This window comes from Ctenocephalides felis, unplaced genomic scaffold (genome assembly GCF_003426905.1).
Source record: "Ctenocephalides felis isolate EL2017-DRISC unplaced genomic scaffold, ASM342690v1 CF-g0.4_SCAFFOLD_01170, whole genome shotgun sequence".
NCBI classification, from domain to species: domain Eukaryota; kingdom Metazoa; phylum Arthropoda; class Insecta; order Siphonaptera; family Pulicidae; genus Ctenocephalides; species Ctenocephalides felis.
The window spans coordinates 14,855,403-14,876,390 of NW_020537324.1; the positions used below are offsets into that span (position 1 = coordinate 14,855,403).

At 27.1% G+C, this 20,988-nt stretch overlaps 2 protein-coding genes across 2 annotated transcripts; one reads left to right on the forward strand and one right to left on the reverse strand.

Annotated features, from left to right (window-relative positions):
- Positions 1-9,656: 9,656 nt before the first annotated feature.
- Positions 9,657-13,163, forward strand: LOC113366881 (putative fatty acyl-CoA reductase CG5065). The gene is made up of 10 exons (XM_026608528.1): positions 9,657-9,887; positions 10,141-10,225; positions 10,489-10,652; positions 11,002-11,154; positions 11,219-11,321; positions 11,430-11,489; positions 11,577-11,712; positions 11,783-12,031; positions 12,170-12,457; positions 13,145-13,163. Exons 1-10 carry the CDS (start codon positions 9,657-9,659, stop codon positions 13,161-13,163), a joined length of 1,488 nt encoding a protein of 495 aa, XP_026464313.1.
- Positions 13,164-13,228: 65 nt separating this feature from the next.
- LOC113366882 (immunoglobulin domain-containing protein oig-4-like) lies at positions 13,229-18,943 on the reverse strand. The gene is made up of 8 exons (XM_026608529.1): positions 18,937-18,943; positions 18,752-18,855; positions 18,573-18,654; positions 18,380-18,452; positions 14,919-15,027; positions 14,651-14,722; positions 13,458-13,607; positions 13,229-13,387 (listed from the first exon to the last, which is right to left on the reverse strand). Exons 1-8 carry the CDS (start codon positions 18,941-18,943, stop codon positions 13,229-13,231), a joined length of 756 nt encoding a protein of 251 aa, XP_026464314.1.
- Between the last annotated feature and the right edge of the window lie 2,045 nt (positions 18,944-20,988).

Below are 20,988 nucleotides of genomic sequence, written 5' to 3' on the forward strand. Positions count from 1 at the left end.
AAAAGGGATGGGTAAATTGTTGTAATGGGAATGATAGACTGCGAAGGATAAAGAAATCATTTATTTGTAGTGGCTCTCCTCACACCATGGACCTGCCTTCGGGCAGACTACCATTTGTTATTGCATATATAATTACCGTGAAGTGGAGTAGCTCTCTTGCATCTTCAAACGATCTTTGAATTTTAGTGGATTTCCATTATAACTTTGTTGGTTTCGACCTACCACAAACACAGATATATTTAAAATTAAAACAAATATATAAAGATTTTATATTTTGCAACATTATTTTTTATTTACCTTTCGTAAACATAGTATCTCTTGAATTAAATTTCTTAGTAGGATTCATGATTGTGGTATATATTATTTATGTATATGGTGTACAGAATGAAATAAGTAGTTAATTATTATAAAGAAAACATGAGTAAATTTTATTTTTTTTAGTTTTTATTAAAACACTTTAAGATTTTGTATTTGGGTGGAAAAAATGTGCCATGGCTGTCAGTTTGACGTTTCATATCGACTTAGTAATATTTTTTTCAATTTTAATTAAAAAATTCGAACCTCTGAACTATACTAGCTACTGGGGCGCAAGTCAATTCTATCTATTGACAATAAACTTCTAATTTGCAAGGTAGTAATAAAACCAATATGGACTTATGGCATAGAATTGCGGGGCTGTGCGAGCAAATCCAACATAGTGCTAATGCAACGTGCCCAATCGAAAATATTAAGGCAGATTACTGATGCTCCGTGATTTGTTAGCAATAAAACTTTACACGATGATCTTCATATTGAATGTATAAACTGAATCAAATATATATAATATATAAACAAATCAACAGTGTCAAACATTTTCATAAACTAGAACATCATACAACTCTATAGTCTCTCAGCTTCTTGAGACACCAACTTCAAGAAGACTGAAGAAGAAGCTGCCCAAAGAAAATATAAAGGACCCTTAGAACTATCATAACTTTATATGAATAGAATAGTAGAATCACTCATTGAAGTGATTCTCTAACTATCAATATAATATTTATCAAATTAATTTATATATGTGTTTGAAAGTGTGTGTGTATGTGTGCGAGTAAATGACATAAACCAAATAGCTCATAGAATTGTCATATATTCTGATTGCTATTGAAAATAAAATTAAAAAAAATTATATCATGAGATTAATAATAAACAACTCATGAAAATGAATTAAGAAGACATAAGGAATATCGTCTGATTATGATTTTAAGGAGACATAAGATATATGATTTTATGCGATTGCAAGCTTTATTACCATGTACTTAAAGTTCAAATAGATCTTTCTAAATCAAATAATATGCATAAGTTTATACTTTACGTGATATTGATTGAAAAGAAAAAAAAGTACGTTTTATATTTGAGCATAAATTCAACAACCAGATTTTAGGAAAGCTTGAGAATTCACAAGTACAATTTTTCTAAATAAATACATAAGACTATTTCATTCCCATGTGCATTTTTATGGATACGATCTACATTTACATCTGCTCCATTTTAAAATGAAATATTTAGCTCTACGTTCTGAAATCGATAAATCATAAATTATTCAAAATTATAAAAGCACACTAATTATCAACAAATTACAAAATCATAGTACAACATTTTCATCACATATTTTATTATTGCAATTATTGTTGACCTGGTATCTACCCAAATATAAATACCTATAAATATTCACTAAAAAGGAAGAGGAAAGTGCCAGAGATATTACTCTGGATAAATTTTTATGTAAAATACCACTATGATTTTTAGGAAAAGTCTTGTTTATGAGACGACAATGTGTAACTGTGAATATTAGAAAAATGGATAACTTTTGAATAATTTAATTGGCCTTCGTATAACTATACCCTAATCTTTCTAACTAAAGCTTTCCAGTATTAAACCAATAAGAATTGAAATAACGAACTAAAATTTATTTAATAATAAAACTTTATTTATTTTTTATTTAATTTTAATTTTGAATTTATTTAATTTTATTTAATTTTAAATTTAATTTAATTTAATATTAAAATTTATAATCATGTAATCCATAAATTAATACTTGGAGCTTTCATAAGAAAGCACAAGTAATATAACAATCGCAAATGAAACATATTTCATAAATGTAATGTACAATGTAAAAGCCATAATTTTCTAAGCTATTAAATTTATCATTCTCTATAGTTATTCACACTTCTGGTGGTAATAACTTTTCTGAAGAAATAATTTTCTTCTTGAAGTTGACGATAATAAACGTTGATGACGATGTAACATAACAATTGCGAAACGAATATAGTGGCAATAAGTCATTTGGGTGTTACATAATTTCGCGTATGATTATGATTCCGAGACAGAGCAAAAATCTTTCCCGGGAATGCTTTTCACTCTCGAGCGACCTGTTTGGAAAGTACCGCGCTCTGCGCACGAAACCAGGTGGGCACTCGGACCCTAAATGAAACGACCCAACGAAATTCATGATGCCTACTTGTAATTTAGATTATTGAATATTAGAGATAACATAAAATGATAGTATCATTCTTATGTAAATGCGTATCTATAATGAGACAATTTAAATTCATCGAAAAAATATGCACATAATTTTAGTTTTATATAATTATATTATAATTACTTCTAATAAATTTCAATTGTTTTTAATTTTTAGAACAATATTTCACATTAGTATTCAATGTTAAATGGCAAATATTACGTTAATGATTATAGTATGATCTATATGCAAACAGCCACGGGATAGATGTACTAAGAAAATATTCTCTTCAACCAATTTTTTTGCATTTTATAAAAGCACATGCTTCCATCATTTTTTAAATATTTCTGCAAGTATTACTATAGTTTCCAATTTTTGACTATCATAGGTTTTAATTTTCTAATATTTTTCAGTTATATATGCCATTACCTCAAAATGTGGAGAATTTTATCTTCTTACTAATGTATTTATATTAATTTTCCCTCAATTAGAAAATTGTGAAAAAACACTTTAAGGTATTAAACTAAATTAATACAACTTACTAATTAATAATTATGTCCTCATTTTAAAATGTGGAGAATAAATTCACCCTCAATACTTTTGCTAATACCTCAATATCTATCTTACTACTAATTTATTTATACTAAATTTTTATCTTCTAAAAAATCGTTAATAAATACTTTAAGGTATTAAACTAAAATGCTAAATGATTTAAAATAGTTACACTAATATTCTAGATAGTAATATAATAGATATAAATTATTGCTTTAGAATGTGAAGAATATCAATTAACTTTGGTACACTTGATTGAATAATTTAAGACAATTTTACCAATATGCAGAATAAATATTTAAACAAAAACTATAAAAAATAATAGTGTATAATAAAGAAGAATTTACAAAATATTATACAACTGTGAAAATGTAACTAAACCGTATAATGAAACCCCATGTAGATATTTTATTTTTCCGATTTTAATAAATTATATTTTAAGATTTGAATGATAAACTAGTGGTGTATGGCATCGTGCATTAAGGCAAATTGCTGGAACTTTCCGTACCGTAATGAAATGTTCGAAGAATATTAAATGTTTTCAAATAGATTATTATAAATACTGTAATATTGTCTAATATTTATAAGAATTATAAAAACTGATTTACAAAGTTAAAATAATTTATTTAAAGTATATTAGTAGGTTTAGAACTTGAGCCAGAATTAAAATTAAAATCTGGATTATTTTCGATATACAAAAGAAAAATTTTTTTTGAAAAAAAATTTTGTTTGAAATAAAAAAAAATCCAAAAGCAATTGTTTTGTCAACACAAGCAGAAATTCAAAATTATTTGAATCATTCAAATCAGATGCTTAATTTTCTAAAAAACTGCTATTTTTTGTATATCTAGCTCTGTATCTTTGAATTCGCTGGACCTGCCTTAGCCAAAAATTAAACGCACTTTTTTGAGTTATGCCAAAATGTTCAGAAACCTCTAAAACGCAAAGATATGCAAAAATTTTTATTTTCGTTTTTCAGCCCATTACTATAACATATGGGAAGTTAATAAAGAGCTACTCAGATCGAACCCTGGTTGAGTACTGTGCACATAGTGTACATAATAGAAATCAAAAGTAAAATATTAGTATCAAATATGAAAAAAAGAAGCAAAAATTAAAAAATTTAAGTTTAGCAAAGGCCAGCAAAAAATGATGATAATATCAATTCTACCTCGATATTTTGTCAATGTACATGTATTACTTTTTCATCATATGAAAATTGTAAAAAATCTTAGTTGAATATTTCAGAATAATTTCACAGATACTCAGAATAAATTGTTAATGACAAATATTCTATATCCGTGACAATCAACACTATATATACTTTGAGCTAATTTGGATATTTCATTAAGCTCTAAACAAAGAGAATATCTATGTACATCTGTTTGACTTGAATAATTAATGTATTACTTTTGGATCATCTAGAATTTCTAAACAAATCTTAGTTTAATTTTTCAGAATAATTTCAGAGTTTCGTGACAATTAATACTATATATACTTGGAGCTAATTTGAATCTTTTAATAAGCCTTAAAAAGAGAATATCTATGTACATCTATTTGACTTGAATAATTCATGTCTCTCCTAATTTGTGTTCTTGTTCTCTTTTGTAAATAATTATCCTACTAGATACTATTAGGTGAGAATAATTAAAACAATTTTTATTTAAAAAGATTTATTAATTTGTATTAGTACGATATGATTATTACGGATCTGGTAGCAATCTCATAAATGCACAAGAAGTGCATTTTACAGGTTGGCGAGAATCATTCATTGATAGTGGCAGTCGGTCAGTTAGTCGCGTTTTGCATCGGAGAGAGTGCATTAAGAAGAAGAGTTCAGGAAATTCGTTATTTTTGAGAAGAAATTTATATTAAATATATACATTTAATGAAGTAGACTACATGGCAAATAAAATATAAGGATACTTTATCTACTGGGTAAGTGATATCATTCAAACATATCTCAAACCGCGATACACATTTTCAAATTTTTCTCAAAAATCAATTGCATGGATTGGTATGCTAATATAAATTTAATTTATTACTATTTTTTTAATTAAATTTCCTATTTTTTGTAATTAGTTATTAATAAATCCTAAAGGTACAAAATAAGATTTATATGTTTTTGTAATAAGTTTTCCTATTTGAAATAGTCTACAAAAATTATTTCTTTTGCTATTTGACTTCAAGAAGAAGTTTGTGTTATCAAAAATCATCTGTATAGATGTATTTGCTAATGTGAATTTTTTGTATAAAAGTTTCATTTAATTTGCTATTCTTTGTTTTCCACACCCTTGCGCGTCGTGATTATTATGTACTCGACTGGCAGACCTTTGCAATCGTCAGAATGGGCTGGCTTTTTACATTAGCTTTCTGAATAGTTAAAAGAATACACCCTCATAATTTGAGCTTTGTGGCCAAAGTATGATTTTTTGTCGACGTTTTCAAAAATTTAAAAGCTATTTCATGCCTAAAGCCTAAAGTTGATTAGTTTTGTTCAGCGATCGGCCAAGCCCTGTCTTTATAAATAACGGATTAGCGGATATTTTGTTAGAATTCCCACTAGGAAATATTAAAAAAATCTGTTTATTGATTTTTCCATTTAACTACTGTTATTGTTTGATACACAAATAATTTGTATGTAAATATGTCTATTATTTAATTATTAAACTATTGTTCTCTACGATTTTACAATAATATATTCATTTATAAATCACTTGTTTGTCGACGTTTTCAAAATTTAAAAGCTATTTCATGCCTAAAGCCTAAAGTTGATTAGTTTTGTTCGGCGAAGGCCAGCCCTGTCTTTATAAATAACGGATTAGCGGATATTTTGTTAGAATTCCCACCAGGAGAAAAATAAAAAAAATCTGTTTATTGATTTTTCCATTTAACTACTGTTAATTGTTGATACACAAATAATTTGTATGAAAATATGTCTAATATTTAATTATTAAATACTATTGTTCTCTACGATTTACAATAATATTTCATTTATAAATCACTTGTTTAGATAATGGATAACAATTGTTCTCCTGACTCGTTCCCATCGATAAATTGTGAAGTAGTATAAATTAGCAAAATTGATAATAGTCAGGATGTGATCTATAAAAATTATTATATGACTTAAGTCGACTTTAATATCGCTTTTACCTGAGATGAAAGTTAACGGTGATATCCTGCAAATGATTTGTAATGTTTTATCCGGTTAAAAAGCTTGTGTTGACACACTTTGATAGCCCTACTTTTCAGGACAACATAAATATAAACTAGTTGTTAATTTCAATCAACATTTTTCAAATTATATATGATCTACATGTCTACATGTTTAACTATCCGCCTGTCTACCTATATGCATTATTCTCGTTTACATGTTTACTTCCCTACATGCTTCTCCCAAACTGATAGACCTATCTTTGACAAAAACTAATCAACCTGTCTCCTCATCAATAGGAATCGAATGTGTTTTGAGTCATTCAAATCGTTTGATTTGTGTTCTCGAAGAAAATTTGTATTCAACACTCCCCCCCCCCTACACAACACAAACATCAATTTTTTTAATGTATGCCAAAATGTTCAGAAACCTTAAAACAATAAAATAATCATTTTTTAAAAAAATAGGAAACCTAATATTATTTATATTATTAATGACCACTTTTATTAGGTCACTCGCTATTTTATTTATATTAAAGAAATAAAGATAATTAAGTTCATCGACGATAATTTATTAGTTTGTAATAGTTTATATATAATCAAGGAACCTAAATTATTTTAATAATATAAATGTTCATTACATTCAATTATATATAATTATATAATGAGATATAATTAAAAAAATGGGATATTAAAATTTATATGTGTGAATATATTTACTTATAGGAACAAATAAGTAAGAATTACTTGAAAAATATGTTTATTAAACTATTCGGCAAATGATATATTTAAAATTATCTATTTGAGTAAATCACGTTGTTAAACTGAATTTTATTCTTTGAAATATAAAATGTTATATTCTATAATTTGATTGAGGTAGTTATTGTTACTTAATATATTTTGTTATAAGGACAATACGTATAAATTAATAAAAAAATAAAAAAAGTAAAGAATTATAATTATTAATGTTATTTCGCGTGAATGTACTACTAAATTGTGTCTTTGCAATAAAATATTTTGTTTATGCTATATTCTATAATTTGTTTGAGAAACTAATTTCCAGCTCTAAATTTTAATTGCAAATCATCATAAAATTGCTTTTTTTGTTGAGTGAAAAGTTTAAATTATTTTATATGTAAAATATAATTAAACTTAATTTATTTATTTTAGTCGGTATAGTATATCAATGTATCATTTTATTTTATAATTGCACGTGCAATTATCTGTAATTAAAGCAAGAAAAAAATCCATACTGCTGAAAATAATATAAAAGCCATCTTATATAATTTTGTTTATAAATATCAAGCATAAAAAAATGTAAATTTTTGTTTTTATATGGTTAAAATTTAAACACATTTGCAAAATATCTAATAATTGATAATATTGTTTTTCCAACTCTAAAGGATTATAAATGAAGCTTCTAGGCAAATGTTGTCAAGCACTTACTGTCTTAATAAATATCTTGTTTTTAATATTTACATACAACAATAAGAAAAATTAACTTATCATTATCATGTGAAAAATAAATCATAACTATTACTCTAAAAAAACCTATGCATACGTATAGCATCATAAACTATAATGACTATATTGTTACAATATCAAGTCTATAAAAATAATTCATTAAAAAAAACAACATTATTTCGCGTTAACTTGTTTACATTAAAAGAGAAAAATAATCAATATTCAGTATCACTATGATACCTCGTTTAACGATAATCTGTAATTATGTTATGAAGCAAAGCCATAAAATTAGTGCAGGTTAGATGTGAAATCTTAGGTAAAAAAATCTTGATAGCAATTATTTGGCACGCAATATATATATATATATATATATATAATGTTGAAAAGTAATGTTATTTTCCAATTGATCCAGTTCTTGGCACTTCTGGTGGCCGCAGTAAGATATTTCGAAAGTTCTTGAATGTAACAGCATATATCGCAATACTCGGCGCAAAGTGTTTACGTAAAGGATATTGTCGCATATCCAATTGCCTGAGATGATAAACAATTATATAACTTTTTTATAATTTTATGCTTAATATCGTGATAATTAATTTTATTTTCATAAATGTAAAAAAATTATATAATTACTAAGATTTACATGCCGCATCTTAATGGAATGAGCTGAGAGAAGAACTCTTGTGATCTTTCTTGAAAGAGAAAACCGAAACAAAAGATAAATTTAATAGGTTCCGCAAAAAATCTTGAATCCATTTCGCTTCCGCATTTATTATTCACTTTGAGAGAGAAGACCACAAATAATCGTAAAGCTATATTCCTTTATGAAATAAATATTGGAGTATTGAAGTGTTAAGATTGATTCAGGTATACTCGTACACCTATTTGCCATACACTTTTTTGGGAGTTAATTACTAGTTAATTTAATGAAATACTGGTAGTTTTCGTATAATAATTGGTTGAAGCTTAGAAATATGACCTACAACCCATCATATTACATTAACACCTAACACTATTTTTGTATTTTGTCATCTCTATCTTTGACATGTAAGAACACACCTATCCCCCGTTTTTAGGGGGAGTCCATTAATCACGTGAGCGAGTTTTTAAGGATTTTTTGATCCTCCCTCCCCCTTGGTGATACATGGTGATATTCAAAATTAAACCCCCTTCCCCCCAAACATTACGTGTATTTTTAGTTACGTGATAAATCTTTGAATTTTTTTGAAAATGTTTGAATTTAAAAAAAAATCAGTGAAAATAAATACACGTGATCTTACTATACCCCTCCCTCCCGCACGTGATTTTCGTGGTTTCTGAACCCCCCCCTCCCCCTAAAAACCTGACGTGATTAATGGCGCCCCCTAAAAACGGGGGATAGGTGTGTTCTTACATTCAAAGATAGAGATGAAAAAATACAAAAATAGTGTTAGGTGTTAGTGTAATATGAATGGGTTGATGGTCATATTTCTATCTTCAACCATTATTATAGAAAACTACAGTATTTTATTAAAATTAATAGTAATTAACTTCCCAAAAAAGTGTATTATTCCCCAAAAATCCAATTTGCTAATTTCAAGTTTCCTCGACAATTCAAGTCTTCTGAATCGTTCTAAACAAATAATAGAAAAATATAAATAGTAAAATTAAGTGCAAAAGTTTCGTTTTTGGAAAAATCGAGCCGAATGTGAAATTTAAAAGCCGAAAGAATGATAAATATTTATGCAGTGGCCAATTATTGCAAATAAATTTTGCGTGTGTTAATTTGTCAATGTGTGTATAATTCTTTCAATTTTGTAATAAAAAAATTGTTTATTTTCACAGTTTCATAGAAAACATCCACAGAGATAGGAACAAATAAAATAAAATCATACATTGTTTTTTCTTTACTCTATAAAAAATTCACATATTTATTTGATATCAAAAAAAATGATAATAAATCTACTTATATTTGGTTTGTTTTCAGAACGTGCCCCAAAATTATTCTTACAAAATGCCGCACTTGATTCAAAATAATATCACAAACCTAGTTATGGATAATGATATTTTGAACTTCTATGAAAATCGGCATGTACTTGTTACCGGTGGTACAGGTTTTCTGGGAAAGTCTTTATTGGAAAAGCTTTTACGTTGTTGCGATACCCTGGAAAAGGTTTATGTACTTTTGCGCAGAAAGAGAGGAGTCTGTGCCGAGCAGAGATTTTGCAAATTGAAGGAAAATTTAGTAAGTGAAGAAAAAAATCTATAAAAATAATTGTTTTAAGTAATAAAATGAATTCTCTTTCACAATTATTGAAAATAAAACTATTTGGTAACAAATGGTACTATAAAATATTAGGATTGTTCTACGATAATTAATAGAAAAACATCTATTCTTAATCGTAACCTATTAATCTCGTTCATGTCTTTATATATGTATATCTAAAATAATCTAAATAATAAAATAAAATGTTAACTAATGCAATAATCTTTTCTAGGTATTTGATCGTATACGGGATAAAAATCCAGATATACTAGATAAATTGGTTTTGATAAAAGGCGACGTTACTTTACAAAATTTAGGTAAGTTAATCATGAAATAATTAATATCGTGTTTAAGACATACTGCCTATCAGTTTAACATTTTTACATTTTTATAAATTTAGAAAATTTAGGAGGTTTCGTAATCAATCAAACATACATTGATAATTCTATGTGGAATTTTCTTTCTCAATGACCGCATGGTCTATAATTTTGAATGTTTTATTGGTTTAATTGCTTTATTTTTTCCAACTGTTTTCTTCAATATTCATAATATTTAATGTTATTATATTAAATTTTACTAGGTTTGAGCGAATCTGATCGCAGCCTGATAACCAGCAAAGTAAGTCTGATCTTCCACGTGGCTGCCACAGTACGTTTTGATGAAGGTTTAAAAGATGCAATAAGTCTAAATACTTTAGGAACAAAACAGATCATGGACTTGGCGATGAATATCAGAAATCTGGCTGTAAGTCATTAAAAAATACAATATACAAACAATTAATTCGGCTATAGACGAGCAATTATATAGCGCACTAGCGATATCACTGATATACTGAACAATAGAGCAAATAATTAAAATTATTAAGTCATTTTTTGTTAATTAGCTAATTAATAATTATGAATAATCTTGACCTAAGGCGATATCATTATTTTTGTAGATATGTTGATTACGATGATTATGCTATAAAAGCACTAATAAAAATATCAATTATCTGGCAAGTTGAACATTTGATACAACTAGATGCAAAAGCTTAAAAAATAACACTTACCTGTATCAATTGAGGATATATTCAGCAATATCTCTCAATTTTCAGATGGTAGTCCACGTATCAACAGCATATTGCTACCCAGGCCATGCTATTGTTGAAGAAACTGTAGGAACTCCAGATATTCAATGGACTCATTTAGTAGACAATGTCAAAAACTGGTCATCTGATATGCCAACGTCGATCACATCTAGAATATTGGTAAATAATAAAAGACAATTAAATAAAGTAATTGGATTTTTATGGAAATGGTTTGAAATTTCAGGGAAGACATCCTAACACTTATACCTTAAGCAAACAACTTGCAGAACAAGTTGTTTTGTCTTACAGTCATCGAATACCTGTTACAATTGTTCGTCCATCTATTGGTAAGATAATTAACACATAAGCGATTTTGTATTCAATTACTAAAATTTCAAAAAAAAACTAATCAGAATATTAACACACAACTGTAAATATACTAAACTTTACTATAGTTACAGCAGCTAGGTCTGAACCTTTTCCTGGATGGGTTGATAATATATCTGGCATTACTGGTAAATATTATAAACAATATTTGCACAAGGAAATAAGTTGAAGATCATTTTCAAAGACGCAATTTTAATTTTACTGTTTATCCATAGGAATTATGATGGAAATTGGACGCGGAACTATTAGCAGTATATTTTGCGATGAGAATCTAATAGTAGATTTGGTACCTGTAGATTTCGTGGCTGATGTTCTAATTTGTAGTGCTTGGGAATCAGTAAATATTTGCAAGTAAGCGATAAACTAATCACTTATCTTAATACATTGATTGTTTATTTATATCTCAATTTCATTTTTTTAGTAAACGGATAGAATTCTCACCAAGGGTATACAACTGCACATCAGGATCCAGTAACCCGATCACCTGGAGACGCCTGGGTCAACTGACTGTCCAGTGCGCCCGTCGGAACCCCACCAGACACGCAGTCCTTTATCCAGGCTTCAGTTACAGGTTGAGCAGAATTCAGCACAGGCTTGTGGAAACACTTCTGCACATGCTACCAGCAATGGTTTTGGATACATTTCTCCGCATCAGAGGCACAAAACCCATGTAATAAAATAAATTAAATTATTTTCAGTGCTACTGGTGTATATGATATTGAAATCGATTCTTACCTTTTTGAGCTGAATTATCACTGTTCGTGATTTTTTTTGATAGTAATATATATAATAGTTTTTTTATAAATAGTAAAGAAGGTTCTCAATCCATTCCCAGTATGACCAAGATAGCAAGGCGCTTTAAAACAGCAGCTAAGGCTGGTGAATATTTTGCAACAAATCAATGGGAATTTCGTGAAAACAATCTTCGAAGCTTGAATTCAGCGGTTTCTAAGACACAAGATGCTCCACGTTTCTTAACCGATATATCCACAATGGATTGGCCAGCTTATATAGAAGTCTACATGCTAGGAATAAGAAAATATGTACTGCGAGATGGATTAGAAACTCTTCCTTATGCTAGGCGAAAACTTCATAGGTAATAAACCTTAAATTTTAAGAAAATATTCAATTGGCAATATAAATTAACAATTTTATCTTTTCAGGCTATATTGGGCACAAAAATGTTTTCAATTTTTATTTTTTTATATGCTATACAAGTTCATGTTGAAGTTCTAAAACGTGAAACCAGCTTTTGCCAGTGAACAAAAATTTTGATATATTATTGCAATATAAATATTACAATTAAATTAATTATTATATTTTACGATAACATTATACTAAATTATTAAACTGTATTAGCATAATGATTAATTAATAAGGTAATAATGGACAAAATGTCTCATATTGTATGTATCGATTTATTGCATATGAGTATCTATAATTCGGCACATAAATATATTTTTATATATTTTGATTCTATATAAAACTACAACTAATATACGAGTTTCATATATATTAGTTTAAGATCGAATGTAAAACTTAGTTACAAATAATATATAATCCAGGATTCCATATGTTTAACCCTTTCCACTCGCGAATTCCGAGAATTGTATGAATTTGGCTGCCGGAGCGGCGGCATCTGAGTGGAAAGGGTTAATATTTCATATTAAACTTTATAAGATATATTATTTTATGAAAATCTATTTTACTAATAGTCAACAATAAATATTTATCACGTTCTGTATTTGGTTTAAATTAATTAGTAATTATATTATTATTTTAGTTTGCATTCTACTGCCTAAGGTAATAATATTTATATTTTTTTATTCATATTTTTATATAAAAATATATAAATATTATATTAATATTAATCAAATACAATAGAGAAGTCAGTTTTAAAACTCCTACGATCTATAGAGTACATATTATCAGCTGTGCATTCATAAACTCCAGCATCCATTTGTGTAGCAGGATCTATCTCAATTTTAGATTTAACTTTGTCAGCACCCATTCTCCATTCGTGTACCTTTATAAAAATAATTTATGATGTCAAATACTAATAGTAATACTAATTGGTATAATTGTAGTATACTTACATGCATGTAGATATGCGTGAAAATTTCTATACCATCTTTAAACCATGTTATATGAGGTCTCGGAGAGCCCTTAGCGATGCACAGAAAAGCGATTTTGTGACCCAGAACGTATTCATAATCAAAATGTGAAGCTAACAATATTTTTGCACCCTGAAATTTAATGGACAGTGATAATAATAAAATATTATACCAGGATTTACAGAGCAACACACATCATGAAAGATTTCACCTCAACCCTTTCCACTCGGATGCAGGCAAAATACATATAAATCTCGCAATACGCGAGTGGAAAAGGTTGAAAGTCGATATATTACCTTAGAGGGCGTAGGTTATTAGGGGAAGGGGGGGTTTGACAAAAAATCACAAAATATCGTGTATACTACGCTGAAAAATACGTGTATTTATTTTTTACCTGATTTTTTTTAAAAAAATTCAAACATTTTGAAAAAATAATCAAAAATTTTAGAAATTTTTCTCGAAATTAAAAATATACGTGACGTTTAGTGAGGAAGGGGAGAATAATTTTGGATATCACCACATATATCTAAGGATGAGGTGGGGTCCAAAAAACCTTAAAAAGTCAATCACGTGATTAATGGACCCTTAGTGGTTTTTAGCCTTTACGATTTATCCCGCTAACAATTTTTTTAAGCTAACAAAATTTATGTTCCCTAAACGTTAATACCATATAATATTAAATAAAATATGTTCAGATTTGTAAGATACCATATACCAAAGCTTTTAACATCAAGCTACTGATTACAGTTGAGAAAAAGGAAGATAAAGACATCAATTATTGAAAAGAATTACAAACCATCATAATGAGATCACAAGTAAAAAAAATAAGCATTGATTATTTTGTTAATTAGTACGTTAATTTTGTTTCATATTCATATTATAAAATTATTTTACATTGCTGGTCTTCAAAAGAATTTACTAGCATTATTGTGAATGATATATTGTTTCTTTCATTTTCCTCAAACCAAGAGAAAGATAGCATGAAAAATTGATATAAATTTTCTTAACCAAAGATTATATATTTAATCAAAATAATATTATCTATCGAATAAATATTTAACTTATGCCACAATACAATAAATTTTAGTTGTAAAATTTTTGGTAGGTACAGCAGCTTCATTATATCTACTTATCTAGACTGTAATTTTTATTAATAATAAGACTTATATACTTACGTTATTATTGTTATAATACTGATCCGAATCCTTATCTCTATATTTGCCAGTTATTGGTAAACCAATTTGCATCTGCAAGAAAAGTTATTTGAAATTAGTAAAATAATTATTAGTCTTATTGCCTTATTCGACTAATAATGAATCTTTTTATTCTTTGTTTATATATATGTGATAAGCATATTCTCTACTTTAGCATATTATTTTCTTTTCATATAAAAAAAATTCTTAAACTTTGTAAAATTACTGTATAAAAGTTGTTCCTACTCACCCTAGATTTGGTCCTCGATCTGGTCCTTCCTCTCCTGGACCCAATTTGCATTGGGCCAACAAGTAAGAGGACACACAAAATAATACCCCATTTCATCACGACTGATAATTATTATATTAATCACTTAATTATTATTTCGGTCAACAATTTTGATTATTTGTATCGATCTTCGTATTAAACTGTTACCGGGAATCAGGCTGTGTCACCGGCCGGCCTGGGCTAATAGAGCTCTGGTGCCCTTTTCGCTGTGCAATGTCATTTGTTTTGAATTTGTTGTTATTAGGAAGAGCAATTTGATCTACGCAGTGTGTTCAGTTGTACTTAATAAGCCATTTAAAACGAGGGGTCTCGATTTGGCTAATAGCTTTCTATCAAATTAAATCCACAACGGTACGCGTCGAAATAGAACAACTGGTTTCCACCCGACATGAATCGGAATAATATACACAGATGTAGGAATTTAAAATAGAACAGGTAATTTTTATATGATAAATTGAAATGGCCGTGAATTTAAATGATAACTATATAATTTAAATATATATTGATGCCGAATGATACCACCAAGGCATCGTTTTTGTATAAGACTCCAAAATGAGACCAAATTTAGAAAAAGTATGCGTGCGTTTATATATGAGCCAATTTTTTACCTCTGACGTCATTTTCTCAAAAACGGTTGGACCGATATAAAAAATTTCAAGGGTATTCAATGTACTGCGTTTATCAGTTTTGCATGACAATATACAATATACCTATTTCATTTGTAATTAGTAGAGAAAGTGTAAAAATTTTCGCCCACGTGCTGCATCAATTTTAAAAATTCTAAAACTGTTCGAAAGATATTGGTTTGGAATCGCGTAGAATAGTTTTTGGTAAAGATCTGCCGGGCCGTGTCTTCGTAATTAAATGTTGCAATTTTTTTCTAATCTCAAATAACACGCTAAAATATTATAGGCCTACAATAAGCCGTTGAATCATAAAACATCATCAATGTTTAGGGGGGCGTTCATTAATCACGTGAGGATTTTAGGGGAGGGGGGGTTTGACAAAAAATACGAAATATTTCGGGGAATGGGAAAAGAGGTATATAGTAAGATATCACGTGTATTTATTTTTTAACTAATTTTTTTAAAAAGTTCAAACATTTTCAAAAAAAATTGAAAATTTTGCAGTTTTTTCACGTAACTAAAAATACCCGTGACTTTTGGTGGGGGAGGGGGGGGGGTTAATTTTGAATATCGCCGTGTATCACCAAAGAGAAGGGGGTGTCCAAAGATCCTTAAAAACTCGCTCATGTGATTAATGGACGCCCCCTTAGAATTTGAATAGGCGCTTCAGCGATTCTAATAAGAACATCTACTATATACGTTACTTGCTTCGTCGGTAGCTACTGATTACAGTTGAGAAAGAGAAAAAGAAAGACATGTCAAAATGAGATCACAAGTAGTAAAATTAGAATTAATTATTGATTATATATCATAAACGTTAATTTTGCTTCATATTCATATTAAAAAAATCTGTTATAATAATCGATTTATTTTTACTACTAAATCAATTTGGATTCATAATCATGAATCTTTATTCTGTTTTTAAAATATTTTTTGCATTTCACAGCTCATTGAAAAAAAAAAGAAATAAAAAATTAAAAAAAGTCATATATAAAATTAGGCATCAAGAAAAAACCTTCACCTCATTTCAGAAAGATAACAATTACCAGTAGATTCTCTCAACAATATTTTTGTTTTATGTATGTAAATTAAAATATAACTTACTCATGAGTACCAATAAAATACAGCATGGGTGTAAGTGGCAACGTGTCTAAAAGCAAGTTGTATCAAATGTAATATTTCCGAGTCCAACGATTCAGAATAACTTGAAAGGTAAAGAATTCATAAAATTACCAAATCGGATTGTCCGACGAAAAAATAGAGATCTCGTGCTGATAATAATTAATTATCAGTAATATATTTCACTTTTCACTTTTATATCACAAATAATTTATTTTATTTAGTTAAAAGTGTTACATAAAGCTCATAAAACAATCTGTTGAAAATAGCCATTAAAGTTTTAATTGCGCATAAAATGTGTCATATATATGTCGTAATTACAACACAAAGGTAAACAACGTGTTTTGTACTATAAAATTAAACAGTACTGTTATTAACAATAATAAACGTCTTTTTAAAATATAATTGTAAGTATTACAATATAGTATATTATAATAACAAAGTATTGGACAACGTACGGTAATGAATAAAATTTTTTTTATTTAGTCGTCTTAATTGCTCAAACCTACTACAAATTTAATGAACTATATATAATTGAGAATGATATTAATTTTATTTATGCTTGTTTGATATTTTACTTACCCCACGTAACAGGTTTTGGCTAAATTTTATAACGTGGTAAAAAGTCATAAAACTATTTTACAAAACTTTATATTTTAAGTATTATAATATTAACTTATATGCTAATGTCCTAATTCAATAAAGTAACTGTTTATATAACAATTAAACTTATGTAAACGAAGATACTAGAAATAAGCATAATAGACATAGTAATGTTTGCAAAGCTCGATCTTTTATAAATACTATCATAATAGTATTACATTATAACAATTAAATTTTAATATTTGATTGATGTTTTTAACCATATAATTATTAATTAATTACATAATATCAAATATGAAATAATTTAATAAGCAATCATGTCGTAATCTGTTCGAAATCCTCGTCTATCTATTGCATATTGATTGTCTGCCAGACATTCGTAATATCCTGGAGGATAAAAACAATAAATTTACCAATATTTTTATAAATAGTATTAAAAAAAAGTTATAAACTAACATGACTGAGGTAAATTATACCCATTTTCCATTGAATTAAATAAAAAAAAATTTTAAGCATATACTATTTGTATAAAAAAATAATGTCTTATGTCCTATTTAGGAGTAAGAATGTCTATTCTTGATAAATTGTTCTAATATTTTATTGTTCATTTTATTATATTGTAAAATTAATATAGTATAAATTTTCATTTTTTCAATCTGCAGCAATATTTACTTTGACTACATATAAGTAGTATATTAATAATATAAAGTAATTTGTTTGTAACATCTTATAATAAAAAATTAATAGTCAATTGAAACAGAGCTGAGAAAGGATTGAAGTGGTCTTGGAAATGTGCAAATATTATATTAAAATAATTTAAATATTCAGCGTTTGTTATCCTTAGATAATAAATGAAGTATTTAAAAATGTTTATATATATATATATATATATATATATATATATATATATATATATTTAATGATCTAACCTGCATCTTTTTGGGTCGTAGGATCGATTTCCATTTTAGATTTCAAAGTATCATTTCCCATGGGCCATTCATGAACCTAAGTTTATTTCATGTTAATTATTATTTAAAATTTATTTGTAAATTATATTAGAATCTGATTGAAATAATTACTTGGAAAAATCGATGATGAAATAACTCAACTCCATCCTTAAACCAAGTTATTGAAGGTCGCGGTAATCCTATAATTTATAAAAAAAACATAAAAAAAATATTTATGGAATTTATGCTTCATATTAACATTTAGGATTCATATAGTTCTATTTATTATGAAATGTTGTTTTTAGACCATTATATTTTACCTTGAGCCATGCAGAAGAATGTGATTTTTCTTCCTAACATGTAATCTAATTCGAAGTGTGATGACTTAACTATTTTGGCTCCCTGAAATTAAAACTATTACATTAATTACTTCAAGAAAAATACGAAAATTAAAATATAAAATATATAAAAATAAAAAACTTCATTAATTTTCATTTACATCTTTGTGGTCATAATAGTTAATAGCTGCCGGGTTCCTATATTGTATTTTCTCAGGCTGTTTTCCTTTGTAGTTGTGTTTTCCATATCGACCTCCTGGAATTACTGAAATACAAATACTTAAATGAGACGACAAAATAACTTTCAACTTAATATTTAATAAAAAAATATATAAATATTAAATACCTCGCATCGCATCCAGTTCATTAAGAATAATCAGGCATAAACAAAAGGAAATGAAAAAGACTTTCATATTTATAAAATTTCAGTAAACCTGTAATATAATATTCATATATAAAATATATACATTTTCAATTTTCTTTGTGGCCTAGCCATCAACAGATCATAAAATTTTTTGGACAATACTGGCTCGCAAGTTCTTAAATTAAAATTAGATTAGTTATATAGAATTGTATTTCAAAAAACAGAATTGTCCTTCTATAATGTAATATTTTTATATCTATTATATTATATATTATTATATCTTATATTTTTTACTAATGTACTTTTTTTAAATACAGTAGAACTCCGCTATAACGATTTTACTGCTCTCTACCTTTGAAGCATAAACTCTACTCTACTAAGGAGCGTTTTTAGTACTGTCCCTGGTAAATCGTCTTAACGGGGTTTTGCTTAAAATTAGCAAGTTTTGAAACAAAGTACTGAACAAAACAACATTTTTGCAGGAACAAGTCTCTATTTATCTTATTATTATTTTCTGTGAAATGTGTACAAAAACTTTTATATCATATATTTCCCTTGGACTTGAAATAACGTGCATAATTTTTAGAATAAAACTTGCAATATAAAGCGAAATGGGGTGTTATGACTGTATTCTACTGCATAATTTATTGCTTCCGTACAATTTAATTTCACACATTCTATTCACGGTCATAATAACTGTTAAAATATCTTGAATTTTATGTTAAAACATGGATAAAAACATGCATTCTAAATATATTCTCGTGCGATGAGGTAGACTACTGAATTTAAACGACATTAGAAAATGGGTTTCATACAAATATTTAAATGTAATATTGTTAGATTGTTTGATGATTTTGTAATAAATGCATTTCGGCTCACGACAATAATATAAATTAGTAAGTAAAAATAAATATAAAAAATCAAAACTACTGCTAAAGGAAGTATCGATCAATCGACCACAAGTATTTGAACATGCAGTTTGCATGCTTGATGTTTTTTTCAAGTAATCGAATTTATATAAGGCCAGTATTAATTTTAATGAATAAAAAGTAAAATACAAACCGCAGTATATTAATAAACACTGTCCTGAATCTGACACTAATCGCAACTGACAATGAAACCAGTGTCATACTTATTTACAACCATCAAACATTAAATCAGTTCCTCCCAAATTGCGAGGGGAACGCAAATCTGACCAACAAACGTCCAATTGAACTAATATAAATATTTTCAGAACTCGTTTTACTGCGAATTAATATAAGTTTTTGCATAAGCAAAATAATTGGAATGAAATAAAATAACAAAAACACTTTAATTATGCTGGTGCAAATAGCTTCGGTTTTTTCATAAATAAAAAGCTCTCATCAGCAAAATCTCATCAATAAAAGACACAAATTATTTTAAAAAAATATTAAAATCATCTACGTTCATTCAACATATTGGATTGAAATAAGAGTTATATTATTAAAAAAAGTTATATATTAAATTTAAGACAATTGAATTATAATAAAAATATTAATAGCAAAAATTCAATTTTCTTAAATTAAATATATAGTTTTTTACTACTAATATGTCTCTTGCCCAAATTTTTTGTTCAATGTACTTTTATATTTTTTTAAATCAATTTATGTATTTTTGCAATGTTTTTTTCTTTCGAAGGGTCAACCTGAAGATCAAAACGTATGAAAATTATTAAAAATTAATTTTATTTTGATTTTATTATATATATATATATATATATATATATATATATAGATGCTTATATAAAATAAAAATATCTTTGAAATTGTAAAGAATGTGAACTAAAAATATAAAAAATATAAAAAAAATAAAAATAAAAAAAAGATTTTATAAATTTATTATATACAGAGTCTAAAACTTAAATAAATTAAAATTATCTACATATCTATATAACTTAAATAAAATAAAATTATAACAATAAATAAATAAATAAATAAATAAAATATTAAATAAATAATTATGACTATACTAATCTAGGAAATTTGGAAAAAATATACAGGGATACAAAAGCGT

Bases quoted from the DNA above. Each gene is read 5' to 3' on its own strand.
- LOC113366882 (XM_026608529.1), bottom strand. The intron at 15,028-18,379 runs TATTTCAATCAG...ATTAATATAATA, and splicing joins CATCGATTTTTCCAAGTAAT to ATTATCAGTCGTGATGAAAT. The intron at 13,608-14,650 runs GTAAGTATATAA...ATTAAATTTCAG, and splicing joins AGTATTATAACAATAATAAC to GGTGCAAAAATATTGTTAGC.
- LOC113366881 (XM_026608528.1), top strand. From the start codon at position 9,657: ATGCCGCACTTGATTCAAAATAATATCACAAACCTAGTTATGGATAAT. The intron at 10,226-10,488 runs GTAAGTTAATCA...AAATTTTACTAG, and splicing joins CGTTACTTTACAAAATTTAG to GTTTGAGCGAATCTGATCGC. The intron at 11,490-11,576 runs GTAAATATTATA...GTTTATCCATAG, and splicing joins TAATATATCTGGCATTACTG to GAATTATGATGGAAATTGGA.